The sequence below is a fragment of the Nothobranchius furzeri genome, chromosome 12, assembly GCF_043380555.1.
Source record: "Nothobranchius furzeri strain GRZ-AD chromosome 12, NfurGRZ-RIMD1, whole genome shotgun sequence".
Classification (NCBI taxonomy): domain Eukaryota; kingdom Metazoa; phylum Chordata; class Actinopteri; order Cyprinodontiformes; family Nothobranchiidae; genus Nothobranchius; species Nothobranchius furzeri.
The window spans coordinates 69,705,727-69,732,163 of NC_091752.1; the positions used below are offsets into that span (position 1 = coordinate 69,705,727).

Sequence of the window (26,437 nt, forward strand, 5' to 3'; positions counted from 1 at the left end):
GCGTAAAGTCGCACAGGAAGTCGGCCATTTTGGTGCAAGTACGTGATTTAGTGGTTTTCGCACACATTGTTTGGAGAGTGATGCTCCGTCGCCCTTTTCACCAATCACCTTCAAACTTCTGCAATACACTCTTAAGACATAGGGGAAAAAATTCAACCGTCGGATTTTTCAAAAGTTGAAAGGTGTGGGCGTGGCTAAGCCTCAAACGTTGACCTTTCGCCATTACTTTACTTGACTTAATAACTCCCATGTGCATGATCAGATCTTTTTCGAACTTTGTCTGTGTGATCATTGACCATATCTGTAAACAATGACAATGTGGACAGCTGACATCACCTAAGCCCCGCCCCCTGACTACAGGAATTTATTTTTTATGCTGAAATGCCCATATTTGTCCCCTCTAATTTAGTCAACATGACCCTAAGGTCATGCACTGTCTTCATGATGCTGTAATGACCATTCAGATCTGATAGCTTTCCAGAAAGGGAGGGGCTTTGATGCCATGGCGAATTCTGGCGTAACGCCGTAATCTTAATATTCAATTTAATGGTGAGCTCAGAGGGGATGCTGAGTCAGGGTGAGGTGCAGACTAGGAGGCCATTCGCGGTTTCTGGTGTCGGGGTGGTTGACGTTTCTGTTCTGTCAGACGTGCACTGGTGCGACGGCAGACCGGAGCGGCGCGGAGCTGCGAGGGCCGAACGACGCTGCTTGCAGCTTTAATTAGGCCCGAGCAGCGAAAGCGCTGCGAAGGCCTCTTGTTTTTGCTCTGATTATTATTATTTTTTGTTATTCCGTGCCCCCTTTGAACAGCTTTTTGGGGACCTTAACATACCCCAAAACTCACAATATTTTGCACACTTGTCAGGCCTGGTGAAAAATTTGATATTTTAAAGGTCCCAAAAAAATCGCAAAGAAAATGGCTGAACAGCGCCCCCTACAAAGTGAAAAAAAACCCTCTCCATAAAGCTTAGTTTATCGTACAGTTATGAAATTTGGTACACTTGTAGTACTCAACAGTCCGCACAGAAAAGTCTCTTGCAACCATGGTCAATATCAAACAGGAAGTCGGCCATTTTGGGTTGAAATGGCGATTTTTTGCCGTTTTTGCCGTTTTTAGGGTCCGTTTCTGATTGGATTGCTCGATCATTTTTCGCACGATCGTCTCAAAAATTGTGTAAAATTGCTCAGAAGGGATGGGCGAACAAAATGAGATAAGGATTCTGAGTTTTCGTATATGTTGAAGGGGCGGAGCCAGGCCTCGAAGTTTGACTACTCGCCAAAAATATTTAAATTGCTATAACTTCATAACTGAATGGAATAGAGTTACCAAACTTTCTGTGGTCATTCGTCATCCACCCACAAAGTAAATTGAAAGGTCGGATGATGACATCACACAAGCCCCGCCCCCTCAGGACCAAAAAGATCAAGTTTTACTGTGAAAGGTCCCAAATTGCCCCATTTCACTTAATCACCACAAATTTGTAGCTGGTAACTCAAGACAAGTGGGGGTTGCTTGGCGTCACTTTATGGGAGTTTTCGGCAGAGGGCGGGGCTGTGGCGGCGCGGCGAATTCAGGCGTACCGCCTTGGCCTTACGTTTGCCTCCCATTTCGTCATTTCCAAAGATATCGTCACGAAACTTCTTGTGAGTGATCCTAGTCCGGCCCCCCAAAAGATCTGATGTGAACATCTGGTGGGCGTGGCCTATTTTCTGAAATAGCGCCCCCTAGGACCATTAAAACTGTCAGCCCCAAGCCATGCTTTGACTGAGGATTACGAAATTTGGTACACTAATGTGGTGTCTCAGGACCTACAAAAAAGTCTCTTGAAGCCAAGTGCAAAGTCGCACAGGAAGTCGGCCATTTTGGTCCAAGTGCGCGATTTAGTGGTTTTCACACACGTTGTTTGGAGAGTGATACTCCGTCGCCCTTTTCACCAATCACTTTCAAACTTCTGCTATATAGTCTTAAGACATAGAGGAAAAAATTCAACCGTCGGATTTTAAATAAGTATAAAGGTGTGGGCGTGGCTAAGCCTCAAACTTTGACCTTTCGCCACGCCACTCTTTTTTTCACAGCTCCTTATTGGACTCCTTTTACCCAATCACCAGGAATCTCTGGTAAATAGCAGCAGGCAAGTTGAGGTCACTTGGTCTCCAGTACTGGAAGGTTTTGCAAAAAGGCGGGGCTTTGGGAGCATGGCGAAATTCGCCATCACGCCATGGAAATACGTTTGCCTCTCATTTCTTCATTTATCGTGATATCACCTCGACCATTGTTGTGAGTGATCCTAGTCTGACCCCCAATAGAAAAGGTCAGCTTAAGTTTGTGGGCGTGGCCTATTTTCTGTATTAGCGCCCCCTAGGACCATTAAAACTGTCAGCCCCAAGCCATGCTTTGACTGAGGATTACGAAATTTGGTACACTAATGTGGTGTCTCAGGACCTACAAAAAAGTCTCTTGGAGCCAAGTGCAAGGTCGCACAGGAAGTCGGCCATTTTGGTCCAAGTGCGCGATTTAGTGGTTTTCACACACGTTGTTTGGAGAGTGATGCTCCGTCGCCCTTTTCACCAATCGCCTTCGAGCTTCTGCTATATACTCTTAAGACATAGAGGAAAAAATTCAACCGTCGGATTTTAAATAAGTATAAAGGTGTGGGCGTGGCTAAGCCTCAAACTTTGACCTTTCGCCACGCCACTCTTTTTTTCACAGCTCCCTATTGGACTCCTTTTACCCAATCACCTGGAATCTCTGGTAAATAGCAGCTGACAAGTTGAGGTCACTTGGTCTACAGTACTGGCAGGTTTTGAAAAAAGGCGGGGCTTTGGGAGCATGGCGAAATTCGCCATCACGCCATGGCAATACGTTTGCCTCTCATTTCTTCAATTATCGTGACATCGCCACAAAATGTCTGGTGAGTGATCCTAGTCTGACCCCCAATAGAAATGGGCATCTGAGATTTGTGGGCGTGGCCTATATTCTGAAATAGCGCCCCCTAGGACCATTAAAACTGTCAGCCCCAAGACAAGGTTTGACTGAGGATTACGAAAATTGGTACACTCATGTAGGGTCTCTGGCCCTACAAAAAAGTCTCTTGGAGCCAAGCGCAATTTCGCACAGGAGGTCGGCCATTTTGGTCCAAGTACTCGATTTAGTGGTTTTCGCACACGTTGTTTGGACATTGATGGCCCGTTGCCCTTTACACCGATCACCTTCAAACTTATGCTATGTACTTTTAAGTCAAAGGGGAAAAAATTCAACCGTCGGATTTTAAATAAGTATAAAGGTGTGGGCGTGGCTAAGCCTCAAACTTTGACCTTTCGCCATGACATTACTTGACTTAATAACGCCCATGTGCATGATCAGATCTAATTCAAACTTTGTCTGTGTGATCACTGACCACATCTCAAGACAACGACAATGTGGACAGCTGACATCACCTAAGCCCCGCCCCCTGACAACAGGAAGTCTATTGTTTTATGGTGAAATGCCCATATTTGTCCCCTCTAATTTAATGAAAATGACACTCAGGTCATACAGTGTCTTCATGATGTTTTAAAGACCATTCAGATCTGATAGCTTTCCAGAAAGGGAGGGGCTTTGATGCCATGGTGAATGCTGGCGTGACGCCATGACCTTACATTTGACTGTAACTTCCACAAACGGCCTCCGATTTGCCCGAAACTGAATATGGCAATGAACAATCATGCCCTTTAGCCAATGAGGCACAAACGGTTGGTGAATGTTATATAATGTCACCAAAGCTGACCTCAATGGGACTTTTCTGTAGTTGGTCACAGCGCCACCTAGATAACGTTATCCTTCGATAACTTTAAAAAACATGGTCAGAATAGCATTAAAGTTGGTCACTGTCATCACACCACCAGTGTGGTAAAGATAGAGGATTCCCTAGTGGTGAGACATAAAATATAATGGTGGGCTCAAAGGGGATGCTGAGTCAGGGTGAGTTGCGGACAAGGTGGCCGTTAGCAGTTTCTGGTGTTGGGGTGGTCGACGTTTGTGTTCTGCGGACGTGCCCTGGTGCCCCGGGCTGCCGGCCAGGCCGGAGCGGCGCGGAGCTGCGAGGGCCGAACGACGCTGCTTGCAGCTTTAATATATTTTTATTTCTATTACACATACATACTTTTTAACTGTTATTTTCACATGACTGTTAGACTGTCTTGTTCTGGTTCTCATGATAATAATTCTGTTTCTTCCAGTAAGTTATCTTGTGCTTACTTCATCTGTATAATGTCTCTTTACTTTTGGTAAATTGTACTGAGTCCAGAATAAAGGCTAGTTGGCTGTACAAGATACAAACAAGTATTACGTTTTGGAAATATATGAAATGTATTTAGGCTGCTAATTTATCTCATATACTAATAACTACCGTATTTTCCGGACTATAAATCACACTTTTTTACATAGTCTGGCCGGTCCTGCTACTTATACTCCGGAGCGACTTATATAACAAAATATGTAGGCTACACCGCGCTGCTGCGGGCCGACTCTTACCCAAGAATGAGTTTACCCTGTCCCGCTGGGAGGGTTTCAAACTCCGCCATCCTCTACTGGAGAATGTGGCGCGCTGCTGCGAGCCAACTCCGACCCAAGAATGACTTCCCCTGTCCCGCTGGGAGGGTTTCAAACACCGCCAGCATCTGCTGTAGCCTGTGGCGGGGTGCTGAGGGCCGGCTCCAGCCCAGGAATGAGCTCTCCTCGCCGGCCAGGAGGGTTTGAAACACCGCCATCTCCTCTGCTGGCTGGAGACCATGGTGCGCTGTTGTTCATTCTGTTATGGTTACCGGTGCTTGTCTTGCAATGTGAAACGCTTGGTCTCAGATTTTGTAAGAAAGATAGTAAAATGTCCCCCCAAAATACGACTTAAATATATTTTTTCTTCTTGATTATACATTTAATGGCTGGTGCGACTTATAGCCCGGAAAACACGGTACTGAAAACTTGCTCAAAGCAAAATATGGGTTCATTACGGAAATAAATTATAAACTTACCGATTTAATACTTTTTTAATCCAGGTACTTCTCACGAAAAAGCGCCGAAAACCTCCGCCTAAACTTCGTGTGAGGTTCAGGTAGATGGGTGTTCCACAGTTAGCTCCGGTTGGGTTGTAGCTAGGTGGCTACATCCATTAGCTCGGCTCCCTCCTCCGCGTTAGCTTTGGGTTAGCCAGGGTTAGCTTCAGGTTAGCTTGTAGCTAGTTCGACCGGGTGTCGTCAGTCGATCCCAGCCTTACAGCCCCACACTCAGCTCCTCCTCTCTTCCCTTTTATGGAATTGTCTGGGCTGGACGGAACCTGTGACACAGTCAAAATGGCGGTGGTGGCCACCTCCCATTATAGACAAAAAACGTGTTATTGGAGCCTATGGAATCGAATTGTCCAGTATGTACAGTCTATGGTGAATACATAACGGTTACATGATCTCTGCATTAAAAAGACCCAATCTTCTGGTTTAACCAACCCCGATCCATGAGGCGGATTTCATATTTCCTATGGAATCCCACGCCTTACGGCTGTAGCGTTATGGTTTATGCTCTTTTATGAAAGAGGAACCATTCTACATATTAATTTGTGATATTAATTTTATTAAATTAATAACCAAATTGTATATTTTTAAGAAGACTCAAAGGTTGTTTTCATCGATAAACTGACGATAATATCCGTGGGTCTGTGTTTCAGTTCAATGAAGAGACAAGTTTGGAAGTTAAAAGATTTAATTCTTCAAATTAAACTAATGATTTTGAAATGACAAGCAGAGGAACATCAATCAACATTGGCAACTTTGTTGAACAATCTTTAACAGTTGATATTGTAAGCTTGCACAAATAGACCTTGTGATGAGTGTGTGAAGATTGAATATGAGGTGAGCTGAGTGAGTGTGTGCATCTGATTTTGCTTCAGGAAGAAACAGGTGTCTGAGTGAAAAGTGATGGTTTGAATAAACGTAGGTTTTGTTGGAAAAGATGCATCAAACGTTATCTGACGTGGACTGCCTCACCGTATTCAGGACCCCCCTGTTGGATCCGGGACGCCAGAGGATGGTGATGGTTCATCCAGGTGACACCAGCGGCTGGCAGAGGAGACGGAGATGTCCGCGACTCGGTCCAGAGATGCCCGCGGTACACGTTGATGGAAAAACGTTTGCAGATGCGTTTTCTTAAGCTTAGTTCACTCAGAAATCAAACGACTCGAGGCGAGTCCGCGTTAGCTATTGCAATTCAGCTATTCCTGTCTGACTTGGCAGGAATAGCGTGGGGGGGGGGGGGGGGGGGAGTGAGCCGATCGGCTCTGTCCCCCCTTTCGCGTTTATTCAGGTCTTCTCTCTTTCGTTGTCAAGCACGAACTGAATCATCAGACTGAAACTTACCAAACCCAGTTCTCTTCTCAAAGCAAAACTTGTACGTCAGCAAATGTGTTTGGGGTTTACTGTGAGTGTGTGTGTGTGAGTGTTGAGTGTGTGAAGGTCGTTAACAAACATCCTCAAACATTATTTAATTAAGTATGGATTCATTAATCCATTATAATTACCCAAAGCATAATAATCATTCATTTGATTAAAACACATTTATAATGAGCAAAGTGATAATACTGATCATTTAACAACTTAAAATAAAGAAGGGAAAGTTTAACTTTGTTATGTTATGACTAGCTTTTCCATGAGAACTCCTTCTTCTGGTACTGCAGGTGTTCAGATGTTATGGTTTTCAGCAGACTCTTGCAGACTTCATGTCTGCAAAGGTCTCAATCTGTGGGTGAAAGTTCTCAGCGACCCAGCTATTGACCCAGCCGAGTCAAATGACCTTTTGCACAGAAAACCCATATTTCCTCACGTTACACGGCTCATTAATTAAAATGTAAGAACCTCATTTTTCCCTTACAGCTGAGTCCCATTCTGTCCCGCTCTGAACTTGAGACAGTTCTCCACACCTTCATCTCTTCACGCTTAGACTACTGTAACTCTCTTTTCACGTGTCTGAGCAGAACCTCCCTGAACCGTCTACAGGTGGTTCAGAACGCCTGTGCTCGGCTTCTGACCAAGTCCTCCAAACACACCCACATCACCCCGATTCATGAAAAAAAAAAAACACTAAGACTGAGTTATTTTCTAGAAAAGACATTTTTTTTTGCCTGGGGTGTTTAGTACAAATCAGTCTTGATTATGTTATGAAATATCTAAACTTTAGAATTTTTTGCATTTATAGTTTTTACATAGCAACAGATTTAAAATTTACTATACACTCGAGCAGTTAGAGGACAAAAACGTCCCATTGACTTTAATGCAAACCACAGGTTTTGATTCCAGGATGGATTTCTAAAAGTGGGCAAGTCTGGTTTCCTACTAACGCAGAAACTTCCCACTATGTTCCTGCTGCAAGATGTTTGAATCCTGGGCCAACACGTTACACCATCACACGTATTTACGATGTGGTATCCTCCTTTGATTTATTCTTTATTCCAGAAATGACTGAAATCATCGTCAACATGACAAATCTAAATTGAAGACGTGGTGAAGAACTGGTGGGATATTGATGACATTGCAGTGAGAGCATACAATGGGCTCCTGATTTTGGCTGGTGTGTACCAGTCCAAAGGGGAATCCACCTGCAGCCTTTGGGATGACCACTGTGGACATGCAATCTTCCTGGCCACCATGAGTCACACCAAATTCAAGATGATCAACTCCACCCTCCGGTTTTATGATGAGCTGAACAGGCCTTCCCGGCTCAGGCAGGACAAGCTGGCCCCTATCCGCTCGATTTGGGACATGTGGACCCATCGCCTCCAAATGCTTTTCAACACTGGGTTAGATTCAATTCAATTCAAAAATACTTTATTAATCCCAGAGGGAAATTGATTGCTGTAGTAGCTCAGAATAATAATAATAATAATCAAGTCATCAAAGAGTTATTGTATATTACAATGGCTGTTGGCAGGAAGGATCTCCAGTAGCGGTCAGTGTTGCAGCCAAACTGAAGAAGCCTCTGACTGAAGACACTCTTCCGTTGTCGGACAGTCTTGTGGAGAGAATGCTCAGGGTTGTCCATCATTGTCTTGATTCTCTGGAGAATCCTTCTTTGCATTATCTCCTCCAGTGGTTCCACAGTCGTCCCCAGAACAGAACCAGCCTTTTTTATTAGGCCGTTGAGCCTTTTCAGGTCCCTGCTTCTGATGCTGCTACCCCAACAGACGATGGCTGAAGAGATTACACTCTCAACAACAGACTTGTCGAAGATCTGCAGCATCTTGCTACAGACATTGAAGGACCTAAGCCTCCTCAAGAAGTGCAGTCTGCTCTGTCCCTTCTTGTAAACGGCTTGGCTGTTCTTTCTCCAGTCCAGTCTGTTGTCCAGGTGAACTCCAAGGTATTTGTATTCCTCAACCACCTCCACTTCTTCTCCCATGATGGAAACAGTGTTTGACTCCACCCTGTTTCTCCTGAAGTCTAAAATCATCTCCTTTGTTTTGTTCACGTTCAAGGTCAGATGATTGTTTCCACACCATGCCACAAAGCGCTCCACCAGCTCTCTGTACTCAGCTTCCTGTCCATCTCTGATACACCCGACAACTGCAGAGTCATCTGAGTATTTCTGTAGATGACAGGTCTCTGATTTGTACTGGAAGTCTGAGGTGTACAGGGTGAAAAGGAATGGTGAGAGTACAGTCCCCTGTGGTGCTCCAATGTTACCGATTGCCTGGTTTGATGTGCAGTTCTTCAGCCTCACAAACTGTGGTCTGTTTGTCAGGTAGTCTTTAATCCAGGTGATAGTTGAGGCCCCACCTGTGTCTTCTGGAGTTTCTGGCAAAGTACATCAGGCTGGATTGTGTTAAATGCACTGGAGAAATCAAAGAACATGACCCTCACAGTGCTGCCTGCTTTGTCCAGATGACAGTGGATTGGTTGAAGCAGCTGGATGATGGCATCTTCAACTCCAACTCCATGGCGATAAGCAAACTGCAATGGGTCCTGATATGTTCTAGTTTGCTTATTCAGGTGGACCAACAGGAGTCTCTCCAGGACCTTCATGATGTGGGATGTCAGGGCAACCGGTCTGTAGTCGTCATTAACTGATGGGCGAGTTTTCTTTGGAACTGGAACAAGGCAGGATGTCTTCCACAGGACTGGAACCTTCTCCTGGGCCAGGCTGAGGTTGAAGAGGTGCTGCAGAATCCCACAGAGCTGCTCTGCACAGGCCTTCAGTACTCTGGGGCTGACACCATCTGGACCTGCAGCCTTGTTCCTGTTCAGTCTCTCCAGCTGCCTCTTCACCTGACTTCTAGAGACAGATAGGTGGGAGGGGGAGGTAACTGGGGCAGCAGCATCTCCTGACTTGGTTGAAGACAGATTTATAGAACCAGAAGAGTCCATGACTGTGTTAGAGGACAAAAGAGCTGGCGTGTGGCAGGAAAATGTTGGATCAGAGGAGGATGGGATGTCTGATTGGCTGTGGACAGGCGAGGAGGATGCTGGGTTTGTTCCTGAACTGAACCTATTGAAGAACTTGTTCAGTTCATTGGCTGTGTCCAGGCTGCCATCTCTGCAATCCTTCCTCTGCTTGAAGCCTGTGATCTTCTTCATCCCTGACCAGACATCTCTGATATTGTTCCTCTGTAGGTTGTTCTCCAGCTTCTTCCTGTATGCCTCCTTGCTGTCTCTGATCTTGATCTTCAGTTGCTTCTGTATACTCCTCAGTAATACCCTGTCTCCCTCCTTGAAGGCTCTTTTTTCTCATTTAGCAGATTTTTCAGTTCACTGGTGATCCAGGGTTTGTTATTAGCGAAGCATCTCACTGTTCTGGTGGGTATTATATTATCCACACAGAAGTTTATATAGTCAGTGACACATCCAGTCATGGCATTGATGTCCTCTTCATATCCTTGGCAGAGAGTCATCCAATCTGTGGTCTCAAAACAACTCTGCAGGGCTTCTTCAGCATCCTGTGACCATTTTCTAACAGTTCTTCTTGTCACAGGTTGCCTCTGAACAAGTGGTTTGTATTCCGAGCAGAGAAAAACAAGATTGTGATCTGATTGTCCCAGAGGAGTTCTTGTTTTGGACATGTATGCATTCTTTACATTTGCATAACACAAATCCAATGTCTTGTTTTCTCTGGTGGAGCAGCTGACAAACTGTTGAAATGTTGGAAGTGTAGCAGAGAGCGAGGCATGATTAAAATCACCAGATATAGCCACAAATGCATAGAGGTGCTGGGTTTGTAGCTTAGCGACAACGGAACTGATGGCATCACATGCATTTTCAGCAATGGCTGAAGGTGGAATATAAACGGTTGCCAAGACAACACTGGTGAACTCTCTTGGCAAATAATTTGGGCGACAACTTACTGCCAAGAGTTAAACATCTGGGCTGCAGAGACGACATTTCACTGAAACATAACCTGGATGGCACCATCTGTTGTTGACAAGCACTGCCACTCCACCTCCTTTTCTTTTCCCGCTCCTCTTCAGATCTCTGTCTGCTCGTACAGTCAGGAATCCTGGCAGAGAGACGCTGGAATCGGGGATATGGTCCTGCAGCCACGTCCCAGTGAAACACATAACACTGCACTGCCGATACTCTGGCTGAGTCCTTGAAAGGGCTTGGAGTTCATCCATCTTGTTGGCCAGTGATCTCACATTGCCCATCATGATCGATGGAAGAGATGGTTTGAATTTCCTCTTTCTCTGTCTCCGTTTTGCTCCCGCTCTGCACCCTCGCTTCTTGCATTTTAGCTCATTTGGGACTTGTGGCTTCAGTTGAGGTATTATTTCAGCCTTCCCAATGTTAATCAGCTGCTCCCGATTGTAAACCAGCTTGTTGCCACGGTTACGCATCATAACAAATGCTCAAAAAGTGAAAAAATAGCAGTAAAAATCCTCCAAGCTTCACAGCACCAGAAACAGAAAAGTAAAATGTCGAAAAGAATACCGTTTTTCTTGAGAAACTAGAAGAAAAAATGTCCAAGAAAAGGCAAAACTTACATACAGTCAACAGAGCTACTCCAACATGCAGCCACCCAGAGCAGCGCAGATGTGTGTGCTGATGAGCAGCTTGTCCCTTTCAGAGGCAGGTGCAAGTTTCGCCAATATATACCAAGTAAACCAGCAAAGTAAGGATTGAAACTCTGGGTCACTGCTGATGTTGCCACTTCCTATGCCTGCAAGTGTCAGGTTAACACAGGGAAAGCTGCTGGTGAGGCTGCAGAGGTCGGCCAGGGAAAACGTGTCATTTTGGAGATGACCGAAGAGCTCCAAGGAGTCACTTCACATGCATGCATTCACACTTCTGCCCTTTCATAACAAACTGAACTACAAAGAGTTTGGATGTGCCTGAGCTCCAGCCAGGTGCATAAACATATTGTTTTTGTTTTCTACCCTTTGATGTTCAGTAGGAGAGTGAAACTGTGTTTTGTTTACATGCTGAGCTTCTGACTTCAATAAAAACAGCAGAAGATCTATAGAAATGTGTAAACTTTCTCGCCTGGGCAACATATGAAGAAATGACTGAATTTGGTGGTGAACAGTAAAAGTCATAAATTTGACTACTTTTGTCCAAAATGAAACCATTACATCACAGAAAGCATGAATATTTGCTGCAGATAATACAGGATCAAAAACTGTGGTTTGCATTGAAGTCAATGGGACGTTTTTGTCCATAACAGGCACAAGAGGGTGGTACATTTTAAATCTGCTGCTACACAAAAACTAAAGCATAAAATGTGATATTTTGCTAGACTCTTGACATATCCAAGGCTAATTCCATGCTGTCGTTCTTTTTAAAACACAGAAACTGTTTCGTTACCTGTTTTTTTTTTAGAAATAACTAGGTGCTGGTTTTTTTCTTCTTTTCTTCATAAATTACATCAATGACTTTGAGTATTCAAACTGGCATTTCAGGAGTTAAAAGCTTCAAAATGATTGAATTTTTTTTTATGCTTGAGCAGGGCTGAAGTTGTTCAACAGATCTATGAAAAAAAAGTGAAAAAAAAACATTAATGTATACATTTTTTATAGCCACTTTTACAAGCGGGCAGTTTTGTCCTCTAATGACTCTTGTATGAAAATTAAAGTGAAGCCTGAGGGTTAAGGCTCATATGATTTATAGAGGCTCAAAGTTCAGTTTCCAGTTGTAAATACGTTTCATTCTACTGTCAGTTTAAAGAAATAATACAACTGTTATATGTGTGAAAACACAGTTACAGCTGTCTGTAATTCACATAATATGTTTCTGTGTTTCCTACAGATTTTCAACAGATGGTTCTGGTTAAATAAGAAGCTTCAGAAGAACAGAGTGCTCGTGTCAACCACCAGCACCTAGATTTTCTCCACAAAAAGGAGGAACAGGAGAAACTCTGGTCTAGTATGGAGGGAGAGCATCACCATTTGAATAAGGAGACTGATGCTGCCAGGTTTCAATCCTTTAGCCAAAAACCACATTTAAACAAACACATGAGAGTCCAGACAAAGCAGAAACATTTTGCCTGTGAGCACTGTGGACAAAGGTTTCACCAAAAGACTAATTTAACCACACACATGAGCGTCCACACAGGAGATAAGCCCTTTCCTTGTGAGCTCTGTGGAACGAGATTTAGCCAAAAGACACATTTAGACCGTCACATGAGAGTCCACACTGGAGAGAAGCCTTTCGCCTGTGAGCTCTGTGGAACAAGACTTAGCCGAAAGACAACTTTAAACAGTCACATGAGAGTCCACACAGGACTGAAGCCCTTTCTTTGTGAGCTCTGTGGAAAGAGATTTAGCCAAAAGACAACTTTAAACAGTCACATGAGAGTCCACACTGGAGAGAAGCCTTTCGCCTGTGAGCTCTGTGGTAATAGATTTAGTGAAAAGGGAAGTTTAAACAAACACATGAGAGTCCACACTGGAGAGAAGCCTTTCGCCTGTGAGCTCTGTGGTAATAGATTTAGTGAAAAGGTAAGTTTAAACACACACATGAGAATCCACACAGGACAGAAGCCTTTTCCTTGTGAGCTCTGTGGTAATAGATTTAGTGAAAAGGGAAGTTTAAACACACACATGAGAGTCCACACTGGACAGAAGCCTTTTCCTTGTGAGCTCTGTGGACAACGATTTAGCCAAAAGACAACTTTAAACACACACATGAGAGTCCACACTGGAGAGAAGCCTTTTGCCTGTGAGCTCTGTGGTAATAGATTTAGTGGAAAGGGCAGTTTAAACAGACACATGACAGTCCACACTGGACAGAAACCCTTTGCTTGTGAGCTCTGTGTAAAAAGATTTAGCCGAAAGACACATTTAAACAGACACATGACAGTCCACACTGGCTTTTCGCCTGTGAGTTCGGTGGAAAAGTTTTACCCAAAAGATCAGTTTAAACGGTCACAAAAGAGTCCATAAAGGACAGAAGCCTTTTGCTTTTGAGCTCTGTGGACGAAGATTTAGCTGAAAGAAAACTTTAAACAATCAATCATTGCCCTGACCAGTGTTGGGAACGTTACTTTAAAAAAGTAATTAGTTATAGTTACTGATTACTTTGTCAAATAAGTAACTCAGTTACTAACTGAGTTACAAGATCATAAAAGTAACTAATTACCAACAAAAGTAACTACTTAGTTACTTTTTTCATTAAAGAATGCAAGAATTACTACAATAGTAAAATATAAATGACTAATGACTGAACATAATAAAATGTATGTCTAAATGTTTTATATACACCTGAATAATTTAAACAAAAACGCACTTAACAGGAGGAACTACTAACAGGAACATTACACTTATCTAGACTATTAAAAGGTCACTGTGTGATATTTAACAAGACCCCAATCAGCTCAAATTTAAAATTGCAAATAGAAACACCTGTAAAGGTTCCCGAGCCTTTAAATGGTCTCTCAGTCTAGTTAAATTACAGAAATAAATGTAATTTTGCACAGCATTCTAATTTTTCCAGCTTCACATAATTGTGTGTTTTTAGCAGCATTTCTGTTGCTGCTAATCTAGTAACGGTTAAATAAATAAATAAATATCCTTTAAAATGACACTAGAAGAGGCACAGATCTGATGGAGGACTTACACTTGGGTCAGACCCAACCACAGAAGAGCTGAAGTTGGGTGGTAAACACACACAGGTAGTTCTAATAACACCTGAGCTCCATGACGTCTGAGACTGATGCATCAGTGTTACAGCAGGACTAATTACAGCAGGACTAAAGACATGATCAGAAACAGGTTACAGCTGGATGATCTAGGAAGGTAGAAGATCAGGACGTCTGAGAGGTGAACAGGTGAGCGGACCTTCGGGACGTCCCGCTGTCACGCTAAGGGCACGGCTGCAGATCCACACCTGCAGCCGTAGATATTCATCATCTTCCTCGTTCTTCACGGGCCGTGATGCGTTTGGATGAAAACATCTGCCTCTTTAGCTCCTGATCAGCTGATGATGACAGCTTCAACACACCGCGCTGCTTAACGCACGCATTTCCTTATCAGTAATAGAAACGACGTTTTGATAAAAGAAGACGTAATTAATTAGTTTGCTCGTTACAGAAAGAAATATTTTTTATTAACGCGGTTATTTTAAACGGAGTTATTCCCGTTGTGTCTACAGCATGCAGCGACTGAGACCGTGAGGGTCTCCGCCCACCCGGCCGATCATCGTGTTTGTAAGTGTGTTACCGACACCTCTCTCTCCCTGGCTGCAGCTGAAGTGTGGCGGTCAGAAAGTCTCACGCTGCTGCTCAACGTTCGACAAGCACATAGTAACGCACAACCTTCCGTCCCCAGTAACGGTAACGGCGTTGCAACGGCGGGAAAAGTAATTAATTAGATTATTCCGTTACCTATAAAAGAACGCCGTTAGAAACGCTGTTATACTTAAACGGCGTTACTCCCAACACTGGCCCTGACATTATGGTTTTAATTCTTCTTTTTGATCAGGATGCTTGATCTTATTTGGTCCACCATTTGTTTGTTTGCTTGATATTTTATGATTTTATGTTTTTATTTTTGCTTTTATGCCCAAGTAATGGGAATGTTTTTATGATGATGCTGTTCAGCACCTTGGGCTTCTGATAAAGTTGTGGAAGGTGCTCTACAAATAAAATTGAATTGAATCTAAGCATCCACTAGGGCTGAACGATCTATTGCAGGGGTCTCCAACCTTTTTTGGCCCGTGAGCTAGTTTTACACAATGAAAGTACAGCAGAGTTACTGCCATATGATTTATTTACATTGATACTTTCCATGTGTGAATGTGCTTATGTTAAACATGCTATACTTACTATATTAACATGCATTGTACTCACAAGTTGATTTCTCTGTATTTCAGTACATCAGTATATATATTTTAAAAGTATATGTAAACTAGTGACATTCTGAAAACCAAATTAAACAAAACATTTAGTTTTTTAAACTAATCGGATACTTTCAGATAATGAATAACAAATCTACTTCATGTGAATGATTTGGTAATTTTTTTAGAAGGTTAGTAACATAACTTTTTTAGCGCACAGGAACAGCTAACCTGTAAAGCTGATGATATGTTAAATAAAATACAAACTAAATGTGATGAAAACACAAAAGTCTAAATAGTTTGAATTGAAGTAAAAAATGTAAAATCAGAAATAAGACTTGTTCCTGCTCTCCTGATGTACTGAATAATTTTTATGGGGTTTTTTTTTGGTCATGAAAGTTAAGTTTTGCTGTGTTTATTGCTGACAATATGAAGGTTGGTGGTTTATCCTTTTTTCTGCATCTTGTAGGTTTTTTTCTCCGCACGTCTCTAAATAAAGTAAAATTGTCTAGTGCAGAGTGGAGACAACCCATAGAAGCAAAAAGAACAGGTTAGATGCACCTAATAAATAAAATTATAACAAACTCAGGAATCTGTTTCTTTGCTTCATTGTTCTGGTGCTGAAAATATCACTAATGCGGATCAAAGGAGATACACAGATGAATGCACCTCTTATTTATTATTTGGAGACTACATTTACTGCAGCTGGCAGAGGCAGAGATTTTTTCTATTGATACACGAATTTACAGAATCATTTTAAATTTTAATAGGGGAAGACTGCAGGAGGAAGCAGTAAAATACAGGGGGTCCCCAGCAAAAACAAACTCTACGAGCCTGATGAAACCCGCTGGTTTTCCATCAGGCAGTCACGGAGCAGCTCCAACGACCCAGTGGCTGGGTCAACGTGTTTTTATGCTTTCTCGGAGACATGTCATGTCGCTAAGTTGTTAGCGCCGTGTGCTAACACGTCAATAGTGCAGCGTAGCCTGCTGGAGGTTTTAAGAGTTCAGATGAAAACACCTGACCTCTCAGGCTGCTCACACGTCGATCGTTGGTTACGTATTGTAACCCCAGATTCTATGTGTCTAGTCGCAGCGAGCTGCTATTGGAAGGGTGATCTCAGCATCAGCCAATCATGAAGAGCTTAAATGTACGCCCACCAATGGTGGGCACCCCTTGTGGGTATATAAGAGGAGCGACTCCACTGTCGCCTCTGATGGCTCTTAGTCCTAACAGAACCAGTGGGGCCAGTGGCTTAAGGGCTGCGACTAGACTCATAGAATCTGGGGTTACAATACGTAACCAACATTCTATTTCATCTAGTCTTAGCCCTTAAGCGAGCTGCTATTGGAATAATGCGCAGCTGGATGGGTTTACGCCACACTGGTTAGCTCAACCAATGGACACACCCAACAAGTCTCCTTTTAGCAAGGATCGCTCAGCCTTAACCCAGGGCTTAAAAGGCTGAGGCAGCCAGAGATAAGAGTGAGGCCCCCACTAAAAATATCATCCACAAGAGGATGAAATTCATTCAAGCAAGGCTGATGTGGTGCCATAATGCCTTCACTCAGCCCGCTGAGGTCCAAGCACTGAACGAGTGATGGATCCTGAAGACACATCTCGTAAATAATAACGAGTAAAGTAACAGGGTGAAGCCCATGAAGCAGCCTGACAAATGTCTTCCATCGACACACCACTGTGGAGTGCCACAGAAGAGGAAATCCCTCTGGCTGAGTAAGCCCTGAGTGTCTCAGGGGGATCCTGCCCTGATGATGTGTAAGCGAGTGAAATGGTGTCACATAGCCAGACTCAAAGGCGCTGGGCCAACAGCGCTCGCCCAAAGGAAGAGTCTCTGTAGTGCACAAACAGGCTTTGTGAGCGGCGAATCCCTGAAGTGCGTGACACATATCGTGCGAAAGCGCACACCGGACAGAGAAGATGGGAAGCCGCCGCCTCCTCAGAATTATGGGAGGAGGGAAAAGTCCAGCCAATGAAATTGACCTGGATTTGAAGGAAGCATTAATGTTTTGGGGCACAAAGGCTGGGTTGGGGCAGAAAACAGCAGACCCGCCATCTTCCCGGATCCTGAGGCATGCGGGAGCCACAGAGAGGGCGGTTAGGTCGCTCACCCTCTTGACTGATGCCAGTGCAAGCAGCAAGGCAGTTTTGAGTGACAGGAACTTGAGTGAGACCTGGTCCAAGGGTTCAAATGGGGCTTCAGATAAGCCACGCAGAACCACCGTTAGGTCCCACTGGGGAACTAGCGGGCGGGACACAGGTCTGCTCCTTCTGACACCTTTTAGAAAACGTTTTGTGAGGGGCTGATTGAAAACAGACCTATCACCAAAAACCTGGTGACAGGATGAGATAGCTGCAGCATATGTTTTAATAGTGCAGAATGCGAGGCCCCTGTCCGTCCGTATCTGCAGAAACGATAGGACATCCTCCAGCTAGCAGGAGAGAGCTTGAACATTCCGCTCTGTGCACCATTTCTGGAAAGCTGCCCATTTAGCAGCGTAAGATGCAACGGTAGAGGGCGCCCGCACACTCTGGATCGTGGTGACCACATCATGCGGCAGCCCAGAAACCCCTAAGCGTGACCGCTCAGCGGCCAGACCCACAGCCGTTGGCCTATTTCTGGAGGATGTTTGATTATCCCATCCGCCTGGGGAGGGGCGTCCTCCCTTTGCGGGAGTCTCCACGGGGAGCCGGACAGTAGCGCTTGCAGGTCCGGAAACCATGACGCGGACAGGCGTCTGGGAGCCACCAGAATTACCGAGAGCTGTTCTAACCGAACTCGGTCCAGGAGACGGGGAATAAGAGGGACTGGTGGAAATGCATACAACAGCGTTCGAGGCCAGGGCTGGTGTGAGAAGGCGTCCGCCCCGAGCCGGGGTTGGTCCCGGGGACTCAGGGAAAACCACAGGCGACACTGAGCATTTTCGCGAGCTGTGAACAGATCCACAGACGGTTCACTGCCGGCTGTGATCACAAGCGACAACCTAGTAGTTCCCGCTGCTTCCTCGTGAAACAGCAAGGCAGTTTTGAGTGACAGGAACTTGAGTGAGACCTGGTCCAAGGGTTCAAATGGGGCTTCAGATAAGCCACGCAGAACCACCGTTAGGTCCCACTGGGGAACTAGCGGGCGGGACACAGGTCTGCTCCTTCTGACACCTTTTAGAAAACGTTTTGTGAGGGGCTGATTGAAAACAGACCTATCACCAAAAACCTGGTGACAGGATGAGATAGCTGCAGCATATGTTTTAATAGTGCAGAATGCGAGGCCCCTGTCCGTCCGTATCTGCAGAAACGATAGGACATCCTCCAGCTGGCAGGAGAGAGCTTGAACATTCCACTCTGTGCACCATTTCTGGAAAGCTGCCCATTCAGCAGTGTAAGATGCAACGGTAGAGGGCGCCCGCACACTCTGGATCGTGGTGACCACATCATGCGGCAGCCCAGAAACCCCTAAGCGTGACCGCTCAGCGGCCAGACCCACAGCCGTTGGCCTATTTCTGGAGGATGTTTGATTATCCCATCCGCCTGGGGAGGGGCGTCCTCCCTTTGCGGGAGTCTCCACGGGGAGCCGGACAGTAGCGCTTGCAGGTCCGGAAACCATGACGCGGACAGGCGTCTGGGAGCCACCAGAATTACCGAGAGCTGTTCTAACCGAACTCGGTCCAGGAGACGGGGAATAAGAGGGACTGGTGGAAATGCATACAACAGCGTTCGAGGCCAGGGCTGGTGTGAGAAGGCGTCCGCCCCGAGCCGGGGTTGGTCCCGGGGACTCAGGGAAAACCACAGGCGACACTGAGCATTTTCGCGAGCTGTGAACAGATCCACAGACGGTTCCCTGCCGGCTGTGATCACAAGCGACAACCTAGTAGTTCCCGCTGCTTCCTCGTGAAACAGCAAGGCAGTTTTGAGTGACAGGAACTTGAGTGAGACCTGGTCCAAGGGTTCAAATGGGGCTTCAGATAAGCCACGCAGAACCACCGTTAGGTCCCACTGGGGAACTAGCGGGCGGGACACAGGTCTGCTCCTTCTGACACCTTTTAGAAAACGTTTTGTGAGGGGCTGATTGAAAACAGACCTATCACCAAAAACCTGGTGACAGGATGAGATAGCTGCAGCATATGTTTTAATAGTGCAGAATGCGAGGCCCCTGTCCGTCCGTATCTGCAGAAACGATAGGACATCCTCCAGCTGGCAGGAGAGAGCTTGAACATTCCGCTCTGTGCACCATTTCTGGAAAGCTGCCCATTCAGCAGTGTAAGATGCAACGGTAGAGGGCGCCCGCACACTCTGGATCGTGGTGACCACATCATGCGGCAGCCCAGAAACCCCTAAGCGTGACCGCTCAGCGGCCAGACCCACAGCCGTTGGCCTATTTCTGGAGGATGTTTGATTATCCCATCCGCCTGGGGAGGGGCGTCCTCCCTTTGCGGGAGTCTCCACGGGGAGCCGGACAGTAGCGCTTGCAGGTCCGGAAACCATGACGCGGACAGGCGTCTGGGAGCCACCAGAATTACCGAGAGCTTTTCTAACCGAACTCGGTCCAGGAGACGGGGAATAAGAGGGACTGGTGGAAATGCATACAACAGCGTTCGAGGCCAGGGCTGGTGTGAGAAGGCGTCCGCCCCGAGCCGGGGTTGGTCCCGGGGACTCAGGGAAAACCACAGGCGACACTGAGCATTTTCGCGAGCTGTGAACAGATCCACAGACGGTTCCCTGCCGGCTGTGATCACAAGCGACAACCTAGTAGTTCCCGCTGCTTCCTCGTGAAACAGCTCAAAAAAAAAATCAAAACTTGGGATCTTGCAGGCGTGGCGGTGGGATTTCAGCCGTGGCGAGCCGCCACGGCTACGCCTATGTAAGGGAAACCCTGGTGTAGTTACTGTGTAAAGCAGTATTTACGAGGAATGATTAATAAAAATAAAAACTAGAATTGAACCTGAGTTACATAGTAATAACAATTTAAGAATTCAGAAAAAATACACTAGCTTACTAATTACCATGTAAGTACTAAGTAAATAGAGGACTGTAAAAGAAAGCGCTACCAATAATTGTACTTAATATGCTTTTATTTTTTTTTAATTTTTTTTTTAATCTTTTATTTTCATTTATTGACATTAAAATAAAAATACAATCAGAATTAAATTGCTGCAAGCCAAAATGAAAAAGGGGACAGAAAGAAGAAAAACTTATGTTGTCTGCCCCTTTTAACTAAAATAGCATTAATACAAATGAAATAATCATATGATTCTTAAGGAAATTGAACAATATAGTTCCTGGACCTGTTGGCCAACAAAATCTCAACCCATGAATTTGAGAGAAAAATAGAAAAAGAAAACAATTTACACAGAAAGAAGCATTAAGTTACAGATCTATATACATACATATATACACATACAAGCACATACTAGGTTAATATCTTGTTCCTTTAATCCCCCCCACCCCCCTCCCCTCACACATTTATGTAACGGATCTATATAAGTTAATCGTTTTATTTTTTATTTCTTTTTTGAAAGTCAATATTGTTTTTGCATTCTTGAGTTCAGTATTCAATTTATTCCACAGTTTAACTCCATATATGGAGACACAATGTTCTTTTACGAGTATCCGATGTCTAGGTATGTTAAATAATTCATGTCCCTTTAAATCATATTTGCTATGTCTTTTTGAAAATCGTTTAATTAATCCTGCAGGTACGTTCCTTTTGTTTGCATTATACATAAATTTTAAAATATTGTAGTCCACCAGATCATAGAATTTTAGTGTTTTTAATTTAATAAATAATGGATTGGACGGATCTCTGTAGTTGCTCCTTGTGATTATTCTTATTGCTTTTTTCTGTAAGATGTAAATGGAATTTGTGTAAGTTTTATATGTTGTTCCCCAGATTTCAATGCAGTAGTTCAAGTATGGTACGATCAGTGAGTTATATAACAAATATAATGAATTATTATCAAGCAACCCTTTTGCTCTATGTAACAGTGCAATCGTTTTAGATATTTTAGTTTTGACACTGTTTATATGCAGTTTCCAAGACATTTTTTCATCAATGATGACTCCCAGATACTTGACTTCTTGAACTCTTTTAATATTAATCTCATCTATATTTAATAAAATTTCATCATTTGAATTTGTATTACTAAATATCATAAAACAGGATTTATCACTGTTTAATGATAGTTTGTTTCCATCAAACCATAGTTTAATTTTTTTCATCTCTGTTTGTATCACTTCTATCATCTGCTCAACATTATCTCCTGAATAGTAAAACGTTGTATCATCTGCAAATAAGGTGCATTTTAATATATTGGATGCCTCAACAATGTCATTTATATAAATGATAAATAGTTTAGGGCCCAATACCGACCCTTGTGGTACACCACAAGTAATGTTATTTATATGTGATTTTGTGTTGTTTATTTGAACATATTGCTGCCTATCGGTAAGATAACTAGTTATCCATTTTAGGGCCATCCCTGTGATGCCATATTTACAAAGTTTTTTAATAAGAATTGTATGATCCACTGTATCGAATGCTTTTTTTAAATCAATAAAGATACTTATGAGATGATTTTTTTTGTCAAGGGCTTCCGATATTTCTTCTGTTAATTCCATTAATGCCATGGATGTTGAATGATTTGTTCTAAAACCATACTGACTGTCATTTAATACCTCTTCATTGATCAGGAATCGGTCCAACCTGGCAATATATAATTTTTCTAATATTTTTGAGAATTGTGACAATAAAGATATTGGTCTGTAGTTGGAAAAGATATGTTTGTCTCAACTTTTATGAAGTGGTATGACTTTTGCAATTTTCATCCTGTTAGGAAATGTCCCTGTTGCAAAAGATAAATTACATATGTAAGTGAATGGATGAATAATACTTTCTATTATATTTTTTATTAATGTTATGTCTAAACCGTCACAGTCAGTACTTCTTTTATTGATGCATTTATTGATAATATTTCTTATTTCATCACTAGTTACTGGACTTAAATATATACTGTTTTTATTGCTTTTGATATTCTCGCCTATACTATAATTTGTTCTTTTTGGAATGTTTTTTGCCAGGTCAGGTCCCACATTAGTAAAAAAATTGTTAAATTCATTTACTATTTTACTGGTTTCACTAATTTCATACTGTCCGTTTTCAAAATAATTTGGAACAGTTGAAGCTATTTGATTTCTTTTTATGACATTATTTTTGTGTGCTATGTTCTGTGTCAATATTCTTTGATTTTATTTTACACAACATGATGTGACATTTTAACTATTTCATTTCACTTGTGATTGTTTTAACTATGTGAAGCACATTGGGCTACCATTTTGTGTATGAAATGGGCTATATAATAAACTTGACTTGAGAGAGAGTTCACAATCATGTTTTGTTACTAAATGAGACACTCAGCTGAAACTGGGGGAAATATATGATGAATCTAAATCACAGGAGATGTCCAGAGTTTTTAAAGCTCGTGTTCATCATGTTGTGGGGGACCACAATGAGGCTACACTCGCACCCAGTTCTTGGTACCACAGACGTATATTTTGACTTGGGACTGTTTGTATGTAAATATTGTTGACTGCTAGCCTGGCAAGCCAGACTAAATAAATGTATTATTTAGTCTGGCCACGCTCCATTGACGGCTCTCAGTTGTGGGGCGGGTTCTACCGTTGTCTTTCAAATGATCCCCGGATTCCAATGGACAATGAATGTGACATACTCTTGTTTCACTCTGTTGCATCATCCCACCCACCAGGCATATAGAGTGCCCTGATTGGCCCACAAAGCCGATAAAGCTCTGTGATTTGTTCACTAAACAGATAGAGCACTATGATTGGCCCACCATTAGGGACCAGTCACAGCTCTTTATGCATTTGAAACCCCTCTAGAGAGCTGTGATTGGCCAGCCAGAGTCCTGGTAGAAGCTGCTGAGGTTCCAATGGAGCATGCCTAGACCATTCTTTGCAAAGCAAGAATTTGGTCTAGTTCACTAGGCTAGTTGACTGCTTGATCAGAACCAGAAACGTATGTGTAACAGACCATCTGGGTGTTCAAGGGGCCGTATGTGGAGGGCCACACAGAGGCTACGCTCACACCCAGTTCTATGGACTGTTTGTATGTAGATGTAGCAGGACTGGTTGGTGTCTCAACCAGTTGATCGGCCAGCCTATCACACATATTAATCAAACCAGCCCACCATTAAAACATATTACAGATGATAACAACTCTACTGCTTGTACTATAAGATTAATGCACACAATTTAATTTAAGACATTTAACTGCATGTGTGCGCGTGTGTGTTTGCACTGAATGTGTTCGTGCACATGGTTCACACGTGTGTAGGGTTAATCTACATACTAGAACTAACGCTGTTGCTATCAGCTTTGTTAGATTCTGAGAAAGACAAACAAGTTAACATATGAAGCTTCTATCATATATAAACATCTAGGATATTAATATAATCGATAGAAATTCATACACCAACGAGCTTGGTTTGTATTTAATCTACGGATTAATATTTAAGATATTTAAATTAATAGCAACAGTTTATTTATTAAACAGAAGACTTAATAAGGTTCTTTGCTGATTCAATAACTGAAAATGCACACCATTCTGTGTTTCATTCAAAGAAGAGTCAGGTTTAAAAATTTAAGAATTTATTACTAACAATTTCAAATCTGACAACTTAAAATAGACAATTAATGAATAACAATTTATAAATGACAAATTTGAACAACAATTTTGATATTAAAACTTGTTATTAAAGCAACCCCTGTGTCTGGATGGAAAACTAAGTGGAATGATGAGGTTTGGATGCGTGAATGAAATCTCAGAAGCTTTCTGTCAGACTCGAAGACTGGGTTCGGGAGTAAGAGCTTTTATTACACATACGGTTGGCTGAAAGCGGTGCTGGAAAGGCTGACGGATGAGGTCTGAGGAGGAAAGGTGGAGGTTTAGCTGTAGTAGCTTTGGAATACTCTGATCATGGATCACGGTGGAACGATGACTGAGTGAAGAGCCGGTGTGGCGTCTTCCATATATAGACATGGATTGACGCAGGTGCAACATGGAGGGAATCCCCGCGAGGGGCATGCTGGGTAATGTGGTCCAAGACTGAAGCCGGTCAGCTGGGAGAGCCCGGCCTGGGGGCTTGGACTCTGACCGGACCCCCCGGTCCAGGGACGGCTCCAGAAGTCCCCGGGCCACCTCGGTGGGCCCAGAAGTCCGAGATGAGGGCAGGGTCCAAGATGGAGCGGGCCGGCTCCCAGGAGCGTTCCTCTGGGCCGTAGTCCGCCCAGTCTACGAGGATACTGCCAGCCCCGACCCCGGCGGCGAGCGTCCAGAATGCACCGGACTGTGTAGATGGGCTCCCCGTCGAGGAAGCGGGCCGGCGGAGGTGCTGAAGCCTGAGGTGGCAGGAGGGGGGATTCCACGTAAGGCTTGAGTCGGGAGGTGTGGAAGGTAGGATGGACGCGAAGGCTTGCAGGCAGCCGCAGCCGGTACGTGACCGGGTTGATGACCTCCTGCACGGGGTAGGGCCCGAGGAACCGGGGAGCGAGCTTCCTGGAACCGGCACGGACCCGGAGGCCTGCTGTGGACACCCAGACCTTGTCCCCTGGAGCATAGGAGGGACCCGGGCGGTGCCTGCAGAGGTGTTGGTGTGAGTAACGGGCGTTGGCCCGGGTAATGGAGGCCCGCGCCTTGATCCATGCGTTCTTGCAGCGTCTCACCAGGGATTGAGCGGCTGGCACCGCGACTTCGGGTTCCTGGTGGGCGAAGACTGGGGGCTGGTAGCCATAGCAGACCTCGAAAGGGGACATCTGAGTGGCCGAGGAGGTGTGGAGATTATGAGACAGCTCCGCCCAGAGGAGGTACCTAGGCCACTGCGAGGGCTGGGCCGAGACAAAGCAGCGGAGGTACCGGCCCAACTGTTGGTTTGCCCGCTCCGATTGACCGTTGGTCTGTGGGTGGTAGCCAGAAGACAGGCTGACAGAAGCTCCCACTAGATGGCAGAAGGCTTTCCAGAAACGGGCCGTGAACTGGGGACCACGATCTGAGACCACGTCGACCGGGAACCCGTGGAGACGCACCACATTCTCCAGAAACAGTTCTGCAGTGCGTCGGGCCGAGGGAAGGCCCGGGAGGGCGATGAAGTGAACAGCTTTGGAAAACAGGTCAGTGACCGTTAGGATGGTGTCGAGGTTGTTGACCGGCGGGAGACCTGTGACAAAGTCCAGCCCCACATGGGACCAGGGGCGGCTGGGCACCGGAAGAGGTCTGAGGGTGCCAACCGGAGCCTGGGTGGACGCCTTAGAGCGGGCGCAGACGTCACAGGCGCTCGTGAATTCCTTAATGTCCCTCTCCATACGTGGCCACCAGAGAGTCCGTTTCAAGAACTTGAGAGTCCGAGAGAAGCCCGCGTGACCAGACAGGCACGATGAGTGGGCCCAGGCCAACGCCTCACTGCGACAGGCCGCGGGGACGTAGAGCCGACCGGCGGAGGTCTCTGGCGGCACTGGATCATCCCGGAGGGCGTTTTGGATGGCCTCCTCCAACGGCCACCCAAGGTGGGCCACGAAACGGTGCTCCGGGAGGATGGGCGCCGGCTCGGACGTGGGCGCTGAATGCGTGAACTGGCGGGAGAGGGCGTCCGCCTTCTGGTTTTTAGTCCCAGGGCGATAGGCGAGATGGAACTCGTAGGGTTCGAAGAAGAGGGCCCAGTGGGCCTGGCGAGGATTTAGCTGCTTGGCGGACCGGATGTGGGTTAGGTTCTGGTGGTCAGTCCAGATGGTGAACGGCTGAGTAGTGCCCAGAAGCCACTGCCTCCATTCCTCCAACGCCCATTTTATGGCCAGCAGCTCGCGATCCCCTACGCCGTACTTCTGCTGGGTGGTGGAAAACTTCCTGGAGAACTAGGCGCAGGGATGTAGCCTGTCATCTGGGCCGCCTTGGGACAGGATGGCGCCGGCGCCGACATCCGAAGCATCGACCTCGACCACAAAAGGGACTGCCTGATCCGGATGGAGCAGGATAGGAGCCGATGTGAAACGAGCGACTAGGTAGTGGAAGGCCCGAACGGCATCTGGGGTGAGCCGGAACGGCTGACCAGGAGGGCTCGGTCAGGTGAGAGAGGTG

The 26,437-nt window shown here is 44.9% G+C and overlaps 1 protein-coding gene across 1 annotated transcript in view; it reads left to right on the forward strand.

The window, feature by feature from the left end:
• Positions 1 to 22,670, forward strand: part of LOC139062206 (gastrula zinc finger protein XlCGF57.1-like) — a 44,600-nt gene extending 21,930 nt beyond the window's left edge. The window contains exon 3 of the mRNA XM_070542983.1: positions 12,256 to 22,670. Coding sequence (XP_070399084.1) covers positions 12,375 to 13,391 — 1,017 coding nt within the window. The 5' untranslated portion in view covers positions 12,256 to 12,374 and the 3' untranslated portion in view covers positions 13,392 to 22,670. The remainder of the gene's footprint in view (positions 1 to 12,255) is intronic.
• Positions 22,671 to 26,437: the final 3,767 nt, after the last annotated feature.